Raw genomic sequence first — 19,622 nt, forward strand, 5'->3', positions numbered from 1 at the left:
CTTATGCACTTAAAAATTGAAAATTAAACACTTTCCTTAGGTTTTGTTTGATGTCAGAAATATGCTAAAATGTTAAAAAAAAATTTAGAGATCATTTTCCTATCCATGGTCTTGTATGGAAAGAGACAGTCTAGATGTGAAACCATTCTTTTCTCTCAAAAAAGGGCCTGCCAATTATTCAGGCAGGAGGTCTTCAGTAGTATCTTATGTTCAAATCAGTTGTAGCAGATAGTGGAAGAACCAGTGATTTAATTTTTTTTTTTTTTAAATTCTGTATTCTTTTATGGATGTCATACTCTGATTTCTATTTCAGGAACTTCATCTCAGGAAGAAGATGAAAGATAATGTTGGTGAAGAACATTTATATTTGGCTTTTTCTCATCAGTACAGAGATAGTATCTTTCCTCTTCATACATCTATCTCACTGTTTTTGCTATCCTACTGTGACTGCAAATTATTTAAAGTTTTTTTAGTGCCGACTGGCGAAGATGTGGGTGATCAGTGTGTGACAAAAAACCTCGCTGGTGATCTTGAGGTCCATTTAATCTCCAGATGTCAGCTTCCAGTGGTTGTGCAGAGCTGCAGTTTACCTGCTGTTGTCGTGAAAGATGACAAATTCTGCCGAGCTGGGCTTTCTGTGGTCTTAAGACATATAATACAGAAAACATTCGAGGCAGATCCATCTAAAAAGGATCTTTTGGAACTCCTGGGCTTTAAGAAGACCTGCTTAAAAGCCTGTGCTGAAGTGAGTGTGTCTCTCTCTCTCTTGGATACATTGATTGTTTTTTTAATAAGTATTAAATGTTCTGATGTAGGCTGTTAATATTGATGTCAAGTAAGTTCTTTTAGTAAAAAACTTAATTTGCTTAGAAAATGCTATTTTCTCTATAGAGAAATACCTGTATTTTGGCACAAAGATGAAAAATAATTATTTTTGAAGATATTCCTTTTTAGCAGCACAAAAAGAACCTTAATGTTAAAAAGTAGGTCAGATCTTTGTTTCACGTCTAGCAGTATAAGTGCGTTATAAAGTTTGAAGTAAACTAAGAAATACCTAATTTCTTGCTAATTTTGATTTGAAAAGCACTATATATTTTTAGCCTGCACTGTCAAGGTGGCTTTTGTTTAGCTTATTCTCACCAGGTTGTCCAGTGTCTTTTTAGCACAGTGGATACCTGGCCAGGTGGTCAGTCCCTAACCTCTAGCATTCTGGCTGATAATTCCCTCCTAGGTGTGGATTATTCTGAGTTTCACATCAGTTCTCTCAGTTCATTCTCTAGTCTGTGCAGGCTCGTGTGAATAGCAACTCTACCTTGGAGTTTGTTGTCTGCTCTTCTCAATTCCCTATCATCCTTGATGGGAGTGTATTCCATCTCCCTCCTCCAGGTAAAGATGATGAAATGGAATAGGTCTCAGCATAGACCCTTAAAGATTTCTACTCCTAACTGGCCTTCAGGTAGAGTGAACTATTAACCAACACTACCCTTTGAGTTGAGATGTCAGCCCATTTGTAGCAGTGTGCTCATCCATCTAGACTTGCCTTCCTCAAGCCTCTCAGGAGGCTGAACTCCACCCTGGCATGATTGCTATTTCCATGCTTGCCATTGATTGCTGTGCCTTCAACTCACAGCTTTGTTTCTTAGGAGTTACACAGCCACCCTAATTTTATGTAAGGAAATAAAAACATGCTGTACTGGATAACTGTTCTGTTATATATAAAATTTAGCTTCCTAGCTCTGCTGTTGTAAAGGCAATACAGAAATATTTTAGTTTCTAAGGTTAACAAAGAATGTATTTAAAGCTGGAATGCCTTTGCTTGAAGTGATTGAGTAACCAAAAGTAACCAAAAGTTATTCTGGATTTTGTTTTTATTTCTGTAGAGACACTAATTACGTAAATTTATTGTGCAGGTTAGCCAGTGGACCAGGCTCTGTGAGATCAGCATACCTCTGGCTGTTGAAAGATTTTTGACAGCCTCTCCTGAGAATTGCCAGGCTATTCCTCCTGACATTTTGCTGCTGGAAAGGAAGCTTGGAGAGCCTGTCCGAGTACATAACGATGACAAAATTCGAAGGCAGAAACTTCAACAACAGAAGGCAGGTACCAAGGCTGCAGTGCCTGTGCTTGGTGAAGAAGCAACAGAGGAATTAAAACCAGGAGTCCATGAGCATCCACCCCCAAGTTTGGAACTGAGCGTTGCTTTCTCTAAACTACTTGCCAAGGAAGCACCAGATGCAATCAGCAGGGAGGCCCCTCACATCAGGAGAACAAAAACCTCTGACCTTCCACTCTTGGACCATGTTTTTGCGGAAGGACTGTATTTTACTGTGGCAGACCTAGTGCTTTTGCCATGCATCCATCAGTTCTTGGTAAGCTGACAGATTCTGCAAATATTAACTAGTGTTATGTGTATGTTTTTTCAGAGCCTAAAAGTTGTCAATTATGTTTATCTTAAACAAATTTATGTTAAATATGTTAATTTGAAACATATTGTGGTGTTTACAACATGACCTTAACCCAAAATCAGAGATTTGTCTTGTTTTTGTACAAACACAAAAAACAGGGATTGGTGAGGTCACTGAAATTACTTGTAGATACAGAGCAAATCAATGGTTAGTAAGCACTCTTAACTGTTAAAATACTATACTGAAATATTTTGGCACCAATTTGCCCACAAAATAATAATTTAAAAATACTGGTACAGATGACTTGAGCTCAACTTAAAGACTAATTCTACAGTGGGAAAAACTTCTGTGGCAAGACCATGCAAGAGTCTTGCTCAGTACTATCTGTGTACTTGGTTTTATGAGGATAGATACACAGGGGAGATTTAAGGAAATGACAGCTATGTCTTTATTTCCCATCACAGTAAAATTATACAAAATAATATGATATAAATATATACATATATATGTATACATATATAAATGATACGAAATATAACAAAAACGATACAATGATACAATTGCTTCCTTCCAGTACTCCTGCAGTTATTCCATGAGATTTATGGCTTAGCTGGTGTCTGTTCCAGGAGCATTTGCATTTTGATTTTGCAAGTTCGTTTGCCAAATTTCCCTTACGGTGTTTGAAAACAAATGTGGAATTCCTGGTGAAGATGCTGTTAGTCACATTGAGGGTAACAATCTCGAAAATCAAGATGATGACTATCAAATATTCATAATGTGACAAATGTCCGCATTATAACTTCTTTAAGCAGTATCATCATCCTCAGTGGATTTCTGTATGATGATAGCAATATGCTGCCTTTGAATTGAGATGAGTCATTTTACAGAAATGCTTCTTAATTCACATCTGCTTTGTTTGTTTTGCAAATCACATAATTGGAGGTGAACAGCAACTTCTGTATGGATGATACTGAAGTATTAAGACAAAATGCTTTCTTACTACTTAAAAAACTTTAATGTATTTCAGCTTTTATTTTTCCAAGACCTTTTTAATATAAGACCACTACTTTTTAGAGTAATATTTACTGGTGCTAGGTATGAGATTTTTGCATCAGATGCTTAATTGATTTCAGCAATGTAGTTAGAATCACTCTGTGGGTGTACTGTGAGCAGTTGAGAATTTTTGTATTTGTTGACTTTTTGTATGTTACCCTAGAGCCCTGGTGTTCTGCAGCTCATGAACTAGGTATTTTACAGTACACTTGTGTTAGCTCACACCAAGGATGGCCCTGAAAACCTGGCTTTCAGTTTCATTATTACCTACTTTACAAGAGATCTGGGATAATGTTTGTTTATTTCTGTTCTCTGGTGAATGATAATTTTCTAAGCAATTATACCTTGATGCCTACAGTCCTCATCAAAATTGAAAAAGTTGCATCTGAAAGCTTCTTGTAGGTAGTGAGTTGAAACTGCTCTTGTTGATGGAAGCCCCAGAGTTTAATTCTGTATTAATGTGTTATTTGTCACTTGTGTAACTGGACTCCCTGGATTGTGTTTAAAAAAATCACTGCAGTTGCAGTTCCAGTTCTACTTTGAATTAAGGATGTGAATAATAATGAAGTCTTAAGTGAGTATGTGTCTGGAAAATATCCTCCTGTAAATATGAGGAGACCTGACTAGTTGATTGTAATTATAATTACCAAAAGTAAGATAATGAAGCTGAAGGGTTGTTTTTCATTACCTCATTTCACTGCTGTTATCATTCTGAGGTTACCTTTGTTGTGCTTTCTATTAGTTGTAACTGTTGAAAATTAATAGAAGTATAACAAAAGCTCAGTTCCTCATCTGAGAAAAAAACACTATTCACTTTTTAAAATACAATTTAGAACACTTGATAACAAATGTAACAGTGCCTCTTAGAATTGCTTTCCAAAAGACTTCTTCCTTAACTGAATTAATGTGTTTTTGCCTGTGTTACTATTAGGATATTAAATTAGATGGTAAAGTTACACAGTTCATCCTTCTTTTGCTCCTTCAGCTATTGTTAATTACTTGTGATTACCCAAAGTATATTATAAACACAGCATGCAGGAGAGCTGGTGGAAATTTTATGTCAAAAGTGTTCTTTCCCAATTTCTATTTCTGCACTGTGGACAGATCCGGGGAAGAATGTTGGTTTTGCATGGCTTTTTCTGCCTATTCCTGTAATCATGATTTTTAATTTTCTATTTAAAGCAGGCACAGCATTCACAGGATATTCACAACTGCTCACAGAATAGTTGCAGTTGGAATAATTGAGGTTGGAAGTCACATCTGGAGCTCATCTTGTCTAACCACCCTGCTCAGAGCAGGGTCAGCTAGTGCCAGTTGGCCAGGACTGTGTCCAGTCATATTTTGAGTGTCTCTAAAGATATTTCACAACCTCTCCTGCAAGAGGACTATCTCCATTGTCTTAGAACATTTGGAAATCTAAACAAAAGTTATTTAATTTCATGAAATGCATCCTTTTAAAAAGTAGCTAGGCTTCATCTTAAAAAGTGATTTGGGTATATTTTTTTTAATATGTGCAGTATATTCTTACTTAATAAATGTTTTCATTTTATTTTTTACACTTAAAATACTGGTTTCTGTTGGAGGCCACCTTAACTCATAATCACATACACTTAGTTCAGAGAAGAAGTATACAAGTTACCATTATTGTATAAAAATATGAACTTAAGATTCTAAAAAGTAATACATGATTAAAAAAATATTCAGTACTAATCAAAAAAAAACCAAAACCACAGATGTAATGCAAAGACTAGAGTAAAGACCAGGGGTAGTGTATGCCTTTTACCACATAGTCTAAGGTATTTCAGGCTTGTAGTTCCCAGGAAAACAGCTGTTGGTGGATGAGCTTTTAAGGGGTACTTGTGGGGAAGACCATTCAGGTACCATAATGTCATGCTTAGAGTTCAGTATTCATTGCAAATTACTGCATTGGGTTTACTTTTTTTGTCTAACAACCAACCAAAACTAATCATTCCTGTGTTAGGAAATAGCAAATATTTGTTAGGAAATTGGAAATATTTAAGAGTATTATTTATATGGAGTTTTCCTGTTACTGACTGAAATTATGATTAAAATTGCTCATGTGAACCTTTTCATCCTATTTAGCAAATGGGAATTACAGATAAAGTCTAAATGGCCAACTGGCAATTCCACCTGGAGCTCTGAACCAGCTGATTTTTGTTATTGCCATCATGCTGTGAGTGCATGTGCTCAGCATAGAGCTGAGCTCACTCCTGTAGTTCATACCTTTTGGTGGCTTGTAGCAAGAAATTTACTGTAGCCTCTAACCTTCTTATTTTATTATTACAGGTTTCCAGCAAAAAACAAGGCAAAAATCTGGTAAACTTGCCACTGATATCCAGTTGGTATCGAAGAGTTCAAGAGGTACCTGGAGTAAAGAAAGCTGCTGGCAAATGCAACATGGAGCTTCTCCAGCTTCCAGAGCTGATGTCTGCTCCTGGGGAGCAGCTACAGAATTCTGCTTCAGTTCCTGATGAGTTGGAAGAGGATAATGAAGAAAGTCATTTTATAGGTGGTCCAAGGCCAACCATGACTAAGTTAATGGTGATTAATGGGTTATTTTTATAGATGTATTTGCTTGATTTTGAGTAGGTAGAATTTATTAGAATTGTACAACCTAATTCTGACAGTCTTGAACAGTTTCATACCTTTTGTTTGTCTTAAATCTGATATGCATTGACTTAGAAGTTATTCTGTTTTTTTCTTCTCTTCTGATATTTGATTGATTCAGGAATTGCGTGAAGATAGGACTGCTGGAGCCCTATCAATAATTCTGAATAATCAAAGTAACTTTTTGTTTGAATTGCAATATTGTATTTCTCTTTAAAAGATATTTATATAAAGAATGACAAAAAACTGTTACTTTTATGTTTGGCTTCATTATCCAACTTTTTCATTTGGGGTTTTTTTTTTTGTTTGTTTGTTTTTTTTTTTGCTGTTTGATTAAAGCTTTGAATATCTGGGAACCCTAATGAGTTTTGTTAAAGAAAACTGTCCATTATGTACCATAATCCAATATTTTTTGCATAGAAGCTGACAGCATTTCCTGTCAAAAAAAAAATTAGCAGGGCTTTTTTGTGAGAATGAGAGACATACATAATTTGAATGTTGTATAGTGTAGTCATCTGCCTGTTCAGCTTTGCTTGGACTGTGTTGCAGTTTGATCTGATGCCATTAAATTTAGTGAGAATTTTAATACCATCTTAGGTGGGTAAAGGGTCTTAATTTATTTTTTCCCTCCTTTCATGTAGGAAAATGGAATTGAAGCAAAGTTTTCTCCTCATCCGTGCCCCAGCTGGACCCTAGACTGGACCAGTCTTCCATCTGCAGTCAGTCCTGGGGAAGGTGAGGACTTGTATGTCTGTGTGTATTTAACAGGATATTCTTCTGGTGAAGCTACTTAACTATTTCATAAGAAAATATGCCAGTTTGCAGTATGCTTCAGAGCTGAGACAGGTAAACAATTTAAAATCTGTAGTAAAATCCAGTCTGTTTGTGACACATGATGATGTAATTTCCCTCAGGTCATCAACAGCTGATGGATAAATTGGGGGCAAAAGATTGGCCTTAATTTCAGTCAGCAGTTGACATAATCCAAAAATCCTAACCAAGCTCAGGCTTTGTTGAGTTTTCCATAGAAGTAAAGGCATCCATAGATACCTTGCATAGGAATAAAGTTACTGTGGTTGTTAGTATGTACAGATAGTAAAAAGAGGATGGCAGGTCAGAATATGAAAGTGTAGCTGGTCACAATGTCAGACAGAAGAAAAATGAGATCTATCATGGGATTATTTCCCTGTACTGATGTATGTCATCATAGGAAGTGTTTTCATTTTTCCCCTAGCAAGGCAGAGGCTGAAAATGTTGGAAAGAGGAGCTTGTTGAAATAAGACTGTTGAATGGAAGTACTGTGCTGCTGCTGATTATATGTGAGGTTTGGAAAAGAGGAGATTATATTTAATTTGTGACCAGCAAAGAAATGCAACATCTTCTCTGGTTTTATTAGGTGGTTTTATTAGGCAGCATTAGAAAAGGGATTTTATTCCTTTTTGGAACTTCGGTCAATCATGGAGTCATTGCTTGTGTTCCTGTTCCTGTGTGTGAATGGATTCATAGTCTTCAGGTTCATTTCCTACTTGCTGCAAAGGCTTTGTGGATATTAAGACCAGTTTGGCTGGATTTGATTAGAGGTGCTTCCTTTAGGTTCTTCCAAAGCACATTAAAGGGAGGGGGAAAGTGTGTGAATGTGGGGTTGGATGGTGATAACCCTTATTGCTGCTTTATTACTCTGAGGATATATGGAGATAGAAGGCTTTGGTACTGTCACATTTTTTTATCAGACATTGTTTTCACTGTGAAACAGAAAAATAGATTTTTTAAAACAAGGATTTTTTTTTTTCCTTTAAAACAGCTTTTTAACTTACTAGCTTTTTGAATTCAACTGTGAAATTCAAGAATGAGAGGTAACTGACCTACAGTCTTGCAAATGCTTACTACTTTTCTTGCGAGTTGAAATTCTTGTTAAGCAGGAAGTAAAAGAACTTGAAAGAAGTGCTTTATTTGTGGTGTTTCATCTGGAATGAAACATCATTTCAATATGATGTCAATATGCATGAGACAGTATTTACTTACCGAGTAAAACAATGTTTACATTCATAATTTAGAAATATCTTTGAAACTTAAGTACCTTTGAATAACACGTGCTAGAACAATAATATAGAGCATAGTGTTCCAGTTCTGTGGAATTAACTGATGTTTTGATGAAAGTCTTGGTGGCTACCAAACAACAATCCTGAAGGATCAGTGTTAGCTTCAGCTTCCAGAACTGATATTAAATAAAAGATACTTTAATGTAGTGTGGCCTCTCAACAGAGAAAGAAGAAAATTTTGAAAATTCTAACCCTCATCATAAACATTAGTTTTAATGAAAGGAACAGCACTTAATGATGCAATTATCTTCTAACCAATATAAAAGTTTGTGACTTTGTGTCCATGTTAAAGTTGTTTGTAATTGCTCATAGAACTGAATAATATTATAATTGTGGAATAAATGATGTATTAAATGCAGAGTTATTTGATTTGAAATTGTCAGATTTTAGTCAATATATCCAGGTTGTTTCTGGAATTTTTTTGTGAGGCCAGGTCTCTCTTATTTTGTTCTGCTTTTTATATTGGTATTACCTTTTGAATATTTTGACTTGAAAAATGCTTTTCGAGTTAAGAATACATTATGCTTAAAAATCAAAGATGGTTTAGGGAATCTGACATTTGATGAAAAATTTTGCTAATCAAAAGATGCAAAATTGTGTATTTTACTTTAAATGTTAAAAGCAACTGTATTTTTAAAATTAAATCCAGACAATCATTTATTCTGTAAAACAAAAAGAGTTGAAAGAAACACTTTTAAGTTCTCTATTTCCCTTTCAAGCCTGTCAGAGCTTTTTGAAGGACTTTGAAGATTCTTTTTAATAGTGTTTTAGCCTATTTCAGTGTCTCGGGCATCTTGAAGCAGGAACTCATCCTTCTTCCTCAGCTGATTTTTCCATATCAGAGAGCTCTTTGCCTGCAAGCCACATGGGTGTAACAATCCAAGGGAAACTCAACTGAAGCTGCTTCTCATTAATTTCTCCTTAAAGTTACAGTTTTGCTGTACTCATTTAAATAAATTTAAACCACATTTATGTGTGCATTATATTTTGCAGTTCAATATCTGGAAAACCTGTGATGGCAATACAACCAGGTTGCCTCCTATTCTTGATACATGCTTGGGAAGTAAATAATTTCAGTAACAAAGAGCAAAAATGCTCATTTTTCTAATATAGGCAGCATTGGTATATATTCTTTTACTGGCTTACCTTAAAAAGGGCATTCTTCCAAAACTTTGTATTTCATATGTGACTTCTTAGGATCTTTTGACTGTTCAGGGATATAACATTGCATAGTTGGCCTGAGGACAATTTTCAGGGAAGTTTGAAAGCGATTACTAATTTTTAGACAAAGAAAATTCTTCAAGTTTAACTGTAAATAACAACATAGGCATGTCACTGAACCAGGTAACTCATGGATGACAATGTAGGCTGTTCCCACTGTTATTGTGCTCTCCCTTCCTTCCTTCCTTTTTATTTTGTGTTTGTCTTGGGTTACCAAGCAAAACCAGGGAAGGGAATTAATTATTTTATGTTTTTATAATGCCTATTTGGAGACAGGAGTCAAAGCTATTATATGTTAAAGTTAAATCAGTTTGTAGTAATGATTTTTAGGCACAATGATTTGCTAAAATGAATACTCTTTGTAAACATAGCTGGTTTCCATGCCTCATGAAATCAATGCATATGCATCACAAGGAATACAAGTTCAGTATATTTATGTTTGCTTGGAGTCTGTCACATTTTCTTAAGTGATGTTTTGATCTAAATGACATGCCTACAGCCTCTGAAATATTCAAAATCTGCAAAGAAAAAACAAGAGTTGCTAGTGTATCTTATTAAAAATCATACTAAAGAAAATGGTACGAAGTTCTGACAGCTGCATTTTGATTCAGTGAGGACACATTCTCCTTGGTGTTTGGCCTGCTCTGTGAAATCCTGTTGTGATGGGTGTGATTGATGGACTTTCATATGGCTGATAGTGATACTGGAAAGTGTCACCTTTGTTTCAGTGCCTCGCTTTGTGGAGTAAGTGTAAGCTCTCAGAGAATTACTGATGCCTTAATGCTCCATATTGAATATCCCCTACAACAAAATTTTGATGAGGTCTAATTCCTGGAGGTATGATTTTTACAGTTCACATGTCCTTGTTAATGGAGAGTTTATTAAGGTTTGGAAAGATTTGTTTTGTAGAGTACTGTACATAAAGTTCAGTGCACGCTTTTTTTAGTCCTGTTGTGGTTTGTGTTTGTTTACTGAATATACTAAAGAATTAAAATTAAATACCACAGTATGCCAGTTGAAATGTTTTACAAATTTATGGCTTGAGCACTGAAGGCAATTCATAATGATTTGTTTTTGTAAATTCACAGTCGTCTTGGTTCTGATGGTTGAAGCATGTTCTTGATTAATCCACAATGAACTGTGACAAAATGTCTGCACTTGACAGTCATTGGCCTCAACTGACTTGTGTAGAATTTGAGTGTGATTTGCCCTAGATAGAAAAAATAGTTCTATTCATTAGACTATGAGTTGTTTTTTCTCTTTTTTTTGTTGAAGTGCTTAGACATGTGAAAGGGCATAAACCCCAAAAACATTAAGTCATAGGTGCCTAGCAGATATTCTTTAACAAGGTTGTTAAGCAAATTTTTCATCTCTTAATCAGAAATCTTTAATAAATGTTAAGTAACCTTCTAAGTAACTCTGCCCTTCGTTTAATTTAAACTATTTGGTCTTTCTTTTACTCTTCATATCATTGTAGTAGAGTTTACTAGTTTCCTTTTCCCTTTTATATTTCTATGTTCCTTATTCATGGGATAGAGAGCCCCAAAGTTACATATTCATCTCTTAAACCAGAGGTTTAGAGGTTCTGTTTGTACTAAGTACTCCACAGCATGGAGGTGCAGGTCATTTTTTGTGGAAGATTACTATTGAGGAGTGAAGGAATTAATTCTAGCAGTTATGGTTTGGAACAATGTCCAACAAATATCCAGATGATTAATATGATTCAAAAAGACATTTTATTTTGAATATGGCTCAAAATCATTATCAGAGGTATTTTTGGGGAATAGAAATATAGAAATTAATATCCTTTAATGATCAATAGTGTATTTAGGAGTGATGCTGTGCTACAGTGTGTCACTTCATAGAGAAGGCAGTGATGACATATTTATCATATTTGTATTAATTAGAAAGATTTAGGAGGAAGAGGAGGAGTTAACGCTTTTCTATCTCCAAATAGTCTAGATATACTGTTGGATAAAATGTTAAATTGTTGTTAACATTTCTTTTCATAAACTTTTCTCACAATATGCTAATGTCTTAGTATTTCCAGTTACTGTAAAATTTAAATTTATTTTCTGTAGCATGAGTCTTGACTTTAAAAGGGATATTTGATCTGCTTCAGTATTCTGATACTCCTTGCTGTAAAATGTCTTCACTGCTTATTTGAAGATTGTTCTGTAAGTTTTGTTGTTAGACTTATATCGCAGTTACATCAATGATAGGGTGTACAGCTTGTGTCCTTTAGCTCTTTTGTGTCACCCATTTGTCATGTCCCGAAGTGTGGGGATTCATAATTCACTTACCCCTGTAAGGTAATAATCAACAGAAGGCTTTAAACTTACAGTTTTTTACCTGTCTTTGCAGTATTTTTGCAAACTGTGGCATGTTGCAGTTTTCTACACATTGTGATTGAGGGACAGCTGAGTTTTAACATGGTTGTCCTGTGTTTCCTTTACAAAACCTGAGCAGTCCTTTCAGGCAGAGGCATCAGGGGACCTTTGATACCCCTGGAACAGCACTTCAGCTTTTTTGCTTTCTTCGAAGTATAATGTTTAGCTATGCAATCTGTCTTTGAAGAGCAGAATCAGAGTTTTTCTCGGCTCTTTGTGTGACTTCTGGGGCTTAAAATCTTCACGGACCACAGGAGGGCAGCACAGTCTCTTTGGATATGGAGCTGTACCTGGATGGATGAAGCTGTGCCCTGGACTAGGGTGTCATCCTAGAAAAAGATGCTTTTTATGGGGCAGTTTTCAACTCAGTAATCTCTAGTCCCAAAATTTGGGACCACCTGTTGTAAAAAGTGATTTAAAACATTTTTTTCCCCTCTTTGAATTAGAGTTGATAATTTAACAGTTGACACATTCATTGTGTTGGAGTACACCTGAAAGCAATAATTGCTGAGGCTGTATAAACATATAGCAGATTCACTAAGTATGAGAAGGAATGTATAGTCTGTGCTTATGCACAGAGAGGACTACAACCTAGAAAGCAAATGAAACTGAGCCCAAGTGAGTCACCTTCTCTTTCTTAGTAACAAAATAGTGCAAACACATCAAAATAATTTTTATGATGTTCTCACTCAAGTTTATTGACACTCATATTTTGTTCTGGGGCTAAGTCCTTTAAAACCATTATTTGTTGTTTCTTTGGGGGGAAAGTAGGGCTTGCTGGAAGTTGAAATACTTCATAGATGATTCAATTTTATTTTTTTTTTAATGATCTTTGGAGAACCCATTAGATTATTTGTAGATTATATGTGAATAAATAACTCAAGCTGTGTTCTTAATTTGCAGTTTTGATTTTACCTGATCACTGAAACTCAATTCATCTCTTCTACTTAGTATTTAATATCCTTGAGTAGTTATTTCTAAGGCTACTGGTAGCTTCCAGAGTCTGTGACAGCCCAGATTTTATGTGCATTCATAAATTATCATAATAAATAAAATGGAGGTTTGTTTTGTGCTTATTAAACTAAACAGTTTCCAAAATGTAGGCAAACATGTTTTGAACAACTTATTTTCCAGTGTCAGGATTTTATACATTGCAAGTATAGAGCTGCCTCATTGTAACATCAGAATCATTACCAAGGTATTGTCAAGTTTTGTGCAGCTTAAGTGAATTTCTGGGAGCTCCTCACTGACATTTTGTAAGGAGTTGATGAATCACAGGATATTTCATCCCAGCAGTACAATGGGCTCATGCACATAAGACGTACCTTTGAACATAATGTTTGTGCTCAAAGGTGAGCAGTGTGTGAGGGGCTGTGGATACCTTCTTCTCTCCCCTAGTCTTGATATGTTGCAGAGTTGAGGTACAGAATTTGTACCTCATAACCATAAACCATAAATCAGCTGTGACAATGTGTGAGTTAAGGAGGAGTTTTTCTGTCTCTGGGAGTTTCTTATGACTTTCATCTGCCCTTTCATTGGTTTTGGATATTTGTGTAAAGAACCATGAATGCATTACTTGATTTGGATACAGTTTTACATTCATTTTGGCTTTTCCTGAAGGTGAGTTTGTATGCACAGTTGTTCATTTAAAGTTCTAATCAGCAATTTCAAGGAATCAGTACTGCTGTGTTTAAGTAAAAAAACCCCAAACCTAATAATAGTGTTTAAAAAAAAAGGTAAAATTATTTTGAACAATTCATAATCTGTTCTGAGTAGTTTGAGGCTTTCAAAACTTTTAATTACACAAAGGAAAGGCCAGGCTACTGCATGTTTAGTGTTTTATTGAAGGTGGTATTAATTATTTTGCTTCTTCTCCAGATGGTTTGGAAATGCTTCTGAAAAGTTAATTTTTGGCTCACGTCTCATGTCAAATTTCTGGCATCTTACCATTGCAGTATCAAAAGGAGTTCATATCCTTTAGAAGCTTTAAAGTATCAAAGAGCAAAGGCAAGTAGGAAGTTCATCTGTTTGTAGAATCATTTTCGAAGTGTAGAAGAATTGGAGAATAATCTCAATATTAAAATGAGTCAAACCTAATCTGAAGCAATAAAATTTGTCCCCTCCTAGTGTGGAATATTGATCTAAGCATCCAGAGATAATGGAGAGAGATATGGTGCTTGTATTTCAGCTTGTGCTTTAAAAGTTTTGCAGGTCTGTCATGGAGTTGTTGGTCTTAGTGTTGGTGTTTAAATGGCTCATGTAAGTAGTGTGAGTAGACCAGGTGAGGTATCATTCATGCAGTGATTCCATCAGCACACTTTCCCTGGAATTTTCTGATGTATCTGATTGGTGAATCTGCTTAAATGCTCTTGAATGTCCTGCTTGCAGATCTTCCATGTGTTCTTGTGTTTTTAGTGACAAGAAATAAGAAATAAAAGAACATCCTCCCCACCTCAAAGTTTAAGATACTTCTTAGCAGTATAAACTGTTCTGAGTGCTTTCATGAAGCTCAACTGGACAAAGTTTTTACCTTGGCTCTTGGTTGCATCGCATATTTTCTGCAAAATTTTGTTTGTTAGATACCAGAATATGCTGGACAAAAGTAGAAATGGACTCTTAAACTTTGTTGTTTTATACAAGCACTCCTTGCTGTCCTAAACTTTGTACCTGATACCTTTAAGGCTGCACTGAACATCACATCAGGTTGTAAATAGTTCTAGGCTGGATACATAATGTTCAAGGCTGCATATGGAAACTACTTTTCTTTCCCTGTCCTTCATCACTTGAGACAGGGAGAAATATTGGTGCATTTCACTGCATAAGGACTGCCATAAGCTAGAATTTGATGTTGCATCCTGGATGGGGTCATGCGTTTTGGTACAAGTTCAGGGAGATTTAATTAACCAGTGTCTTTCGCAAACCACACAGTGCTTTTACTTGCACAATATTTGCTAGTTTTGTGCAAGAAATAAGTCAATTTATAAATATAATATCTTGAATCATGCCTCATATTTCTATTGTGTCTTATGATAGTAATGGGTATATTTTGCTTGAGATTTGATGTATCTGTCTATATAAATCTTGTGTTTCTTTATTGTCAACAGAAGCTAGGTGTATATATGTTGTCTGATCTCAAAATGCATGTTTCAACAATGTAACTAGGGATTTGATGTTTGTAGCTCATTTTTCCTCTCATAGGGGAAAAGGATGTAGTTTAATCTTTGTTTAGAAGTAGTAACTAATTTTGAAAAAATGAGGCAGGTTATCAGACTTTCTGCACAAGGTAAATTTTGTGGACTTTAATGACAAATTCAACATTAATGTGGATAAATTTCTAGTATTTGTAGTATTTTAATTTGATGATTTGGGCTTTTTTTACTTATTTACTTTTTATTTATTTACTTATATTCTTTAAACCTTTTCAACAGTAACAGGCAGAATTACTGGCATATGATGCTACAAATCTAAGTTCGAGCTTTCTTATCGTACTAGTCATCTATTGGTCTGGAGAGTTCAAAGACCAGGGACTTTCCTGTTGTTTGTATTCCTGTAGCCCCTCAGATTCACAAGAAGCAATGGTCTCATCGTCAGGTTTCTTTGCAATAGAAGTCTGATCTGGATTAGACATTGGCATGCTGCTGTAACTGTGATAAATTAGTACACAGTTTGGAACTTGTACCTGGATAATGCTGTGCTAGTCCTGAAAGGACACCTGAAACCTGGCTTGGCTTAACAACAGTGCAGTAAGAGACCATGGTGGCTAAATAAAAGCTGTCTCAGAGAAAGGTAAATGTTTCTTAAAAAAAGTTGAGCCGGGGGAGGTGGAATTAGAAGTGTTATTTGAGTTCCCAGAGTGATGTTGAATCATTGCTTTGTCATGCGAGGAACCTTCATTTTTGTTTTAGTAGTAGTAGGACACAAGTATATTATAAAATTTTATTGTAGGATATTTATGACGTCCTTTAAAATATTTAGGTTTATGGATGTGCTTCATTTACCTTGTAATGGAAATACAAAACTGGAAGCAAGTAATGTGAAAAGTCATGTAACCAGGAGGGTTTTTTTTTTCTATGTAACTTTTAAAATCAAGGGTTAAGAAAGGATGTTACTCTTGAACAGTTTTTGAATTTATTCTTGTAGTTAATTTGGTTTTTTCCCATAAAGTATAGCTTTTCTATGTGTGCTAAATGCTGGATGTTGAGGAATATGATTATGAAAGTCAACATAAAAGGATATGTAGCCATCTTTCAAAATCATTAGTGTCCCTGTGTTCTATAATGTATTTTTTTTGAGCACAGTCTGCTACTGTACACTTTTTCTGAAGCATTATTTCTTCAGTATGCTCTCATCATTTTCGAAAGACTGGAAATGATTTCTTCATTAAAATAATCTGCTTTTCTGAAAACAAAACAAACCCCCAAAAAACCCAACCTGAACTGAGACAGAACACTTTTTAATCCTCTGTTCTATGCTACTCAAAACGTCTGCCAGATGGATTATTTTCCATCTTATCTGCAGCACGTATTTGCCATTCCTCTGCCTGTGCGTGTTACCGGATGCTTTGGCCCACTTGTGATCTCCCTTGATGTATATTGGCATTATAAGCTCTCTGTAACTTATTTGGATGATGTTAGGTAAGACATAATGCAGAGAATAAATCATACCTTCAGTCAAGCTTTCTTGACTTTTTGGATCTTAGTTGTTTTGTGAACAAAGGTTAGTTTGTTCTTTCTGTGTTTGTGTCCCCCAGTTCCCTAGCTTTTAATTTTTTTTTGTGGTTAGTACATGCATTTTGCACCTCTGTATGCTTTTAACTGTGGCATGAAGATCATAGTCACAGCTGATTTTCACTTGTAGGGAGCAAGTAGAACATATGGCAGAGATTATCAGTGTTGAACTCCTTTTTGAGCCCCAAGGTCAGAAATTTTATATAAAGATAAGGTTGATAAGGTTGTTGCAATGACAAGCAGTGGGACTGGAAATGACAGGAGTAACTTTCTGCAAAACATTGCAGTTGCTTGTAGATTGTACTTTGCCTGTGTTTGTGTCACATTCTAAGCCTGAAGGTTTAGGTGGACATGCTTGTTCGTGATTGTGCTGTGGGAAATGTGAGCAGATTTTGTGGTACATATTTTCCTGAAAGTCCTGCAAGGATAAATGAATCTTGAATAATCCGGTAGTATCTCATAATCTAGTTCAAGACTCTTTATGAATGTAGAGCTTTTTTTGAATAAGCTTTTGATAATTTCAATAAATATGGAAATAGTTGCTTAAAAACCACCTGTTTCTTAACCTAGCTAAACATATATTGGGAAAATTCCTTTTGACTTTGTTTTTATTTAGTAAATTTAACTTTTGCAGTGGCTAGTAGAGCTTACTCTTCCTCACTGTGACCATATGTGTACTTTGTTTCAGAGTTGAAATAGCCCTGCTGAGGTCATACAAAAACTGAGCAATAAGAGCTTCAGTAGAATCACAGCTTTTTAATTTTATGTTGTTCATTAAGGTGACTCAGATTGGCTGCTGTGCAGTATACACAGTGCTGAAGAAATAAGCATTAAGAATAGTTATTTCTTTCAGTTTTGTATCACAAATATGGTACATAGGTGAGTGCTCCCTACTGCATGAATTTTATATTTCACTTAATTTTGTTGTGTGTCAGAGAGGGACAGAGCACAGTGCTCGACTAATTTTTCTGAAGTATTTTCAGTAATAATTAATTAAAGAAAACCCATAGCAATATAGTATTTTAGTTATTAATTCAAAACAGCTTTATGGAGAAATCAAATCTGATAGAATGTGGTCTGTTGTCCATTTGTAAGACATCCAGTGGCTGCTGCATGAGTAAAATTAGAAGCATATTTTGTTATTATATTTTTGTATAAAGCTGCAGTACAAGAGAAGAAATGGGCTTTACAGACTTTGATTTATCAAAGGGTCTTGCATTCCTTTGTACTTAAGGGGGGAATTGGATGGAAAACCATTGAATCTCTTCCATCCTCAAATTTCAGTGCCTGTAGACTATCTTGCATTTTTCTCCCAATATTTCCCATCATGCAGGTACACAATGGGGGTTGTGATTACTATTTTGCAGCTCAGGTTTTCATGGTTTTTTGAATGAAAAATACCTTTTAAAATTAGTGAATACTCAGTTAAGGATACTTTTGTAGTCCCATATAGTCTTTTTTTCTCCCATTGTAATAAACACTTTTCCATGTAATTGCAATATAATTTTTAGTATAGATATGCTTGTTCTGGCTTTGGGTCTTCTCAGTTTGGTTTACACCAGAAGCAGTTTAATCTAAGTAAAATAATCTCAGCAAATTGCCTCAAAGTAATCCCACTCTTAAAGCAGAAACACCCATTTTAAGGATTTTATTTGTATAACGCTACTGGTTTGACTGATGACCCTGTTCACTGTGGGTTAGTCTTTGTGCTGTGCTGTGTCATTTACTGTCAGAATGGTTTTGTGCCTTTGGTTTGAGGAGAATTTGCATGCAACATCCATATCCCATTACCTTACTCTTCTCCAAATGCTTCCTTTGCTCTCTGGGTAAATAAGAGCTCAAGCATCTGCATAACATCTGTCTCAGAGCTCCCAACAGGAGTGTGGATGTGCCCTGCTCTCAAAGGGAGGTGAAGGATCCCTGTGTTTCTCAGTTCCTTTCACCTACTTAGGGGAGCTTTGATTTCCTTGAGACCAGTGTTACTGGGATCTTTCCTTCCAATTCTGTGCGCAGTTCTAAGTCCAGAGAAAGAATGTTGGCTGTCAGCATGTACACTGTATGTAGAATGGGATGAAGTAGGAATCTTGTAGATTCTTCATGTAGAGCTTGTTAATAGGAAGACTTAGGACAGTAGGGTTACAGAACAAGCAAGCTATTAACCCTGCTCTGAAGAAGGCGACTCTGTTGCTGTCTGAGCTTTTTATGCATTTGCTTAAGCCCAGTTTGTGTGTATACATGTGACAGGCCAAATTTGTTCAAATATACCAGACAGTATATGCAGTACAGAGGTTTTATTTTCCTCCTTATGTAGTAATTTTAGCATATCCTCATTTATAAATGTTGTGAAGTGTTCCTATAGCCATTTATCAGAAATGTGTGCTTATATATTTTAGAACAGATTTTATAAGAGCTGCTAGCTGAGGCACTGCCTAGCAGATGCACTACTGAGGCATTTCTTTGACAGGCACTGCTGTAAAGTCTACAAACTATTCATTTGTTTCAGTGCTAGACATCCCCCCTTACAATTTATTAGGTGATGGCAGGGTCTGTAGCAGCAGATACTCGGTGACCTATTAGATCAATTTCTGCATCAGCATTAAAAGATGATGACAGAGTAAACGTGTCTGTATGACCTCTAATACCACAACTCTTTATCCACATTTGATGATGGTGAAGGAAAGAGTTCTGAGATTTGCACTAGAAGGGCAGTAGGGCCTCCAGAGGTCTTATCCAAAAAAACATAGCTGCAATGACTTTTTGTGCTGGGTTTTTTTTTGTTTGTTTTCCAGCTTTTGGCTCCTTTGACGTTATAGTGGCACATAAACTTTGTGTCAAAGCCCATTTGCTGCACAACATGCTACAAATCATTGTTTGAATATCTTAGGTTTATAAGTCCATGTTTAATTGTGTATTTTTTCATTAAGGCAGATGTTTCATGAACATGCCTTCTGGCAGTTAGTGGGAGATATATTTTCCTTTTTAAGTTTCTGAAGGCGGATATTTCTTTAGTCTGAGTCTTTGTTTAGTTGACAGAGCTGATTAATTTCTCTTGGAAAAGAGTTCATAATTTTTCATTTCTGTTGGCTTCATTTTACAGAA

The 19,622-nt window shown here is 35.6% G+C and overlaps 1 protein-coding gene across 2 annotated transcripts in view; it reads left to right on the forward strand.

Moving 5' to 3' along the window:
- Window positions 1–19,622, forward strand: part of GSTCD (glutathione S-transferase C-terminal domain containing) — a 49,094-nt gene that overhangs the window by 3,516 nt on the left and 25,956 nt on the right. For both annotated transcript variants that reach the window (XM_015625418.2, XM_015625416.3), the window contains exons 2-5: window positions 314–745; window positions 1,911–2,369; window positions 5,766–6,020; window positions 6,728–6,821. In XM_015625418.2, the coding sequence (XP_015480904.1) occupies window positions 335–745; window positions 1,911–2,369; window positions 5,766–6,020; window positions 6,728–6,821 (1,219 nt within the window). In that variant the 5' untranslated portion in view covers window positions 314–334. The remainder of the gene's footprint in view (window positions 1–313; window positions 746–1,910; window positions 2,370–5,765; window positions 6,021–6,727; window positions 6,822–19,622) is intronic.

Source organism: Parus major, chromosome 4 (assembly GCF_001522545.3).
Source record: "Parus major isolate Abel chromosome 4, Parus_major1.1, whole genome shotgun sequence".
Classification (NCBI taxonomy): Eukaryota; Metazoa; Chordata; class Aves; order Passeriformes; family Paridae; genus Parus; species Parus major.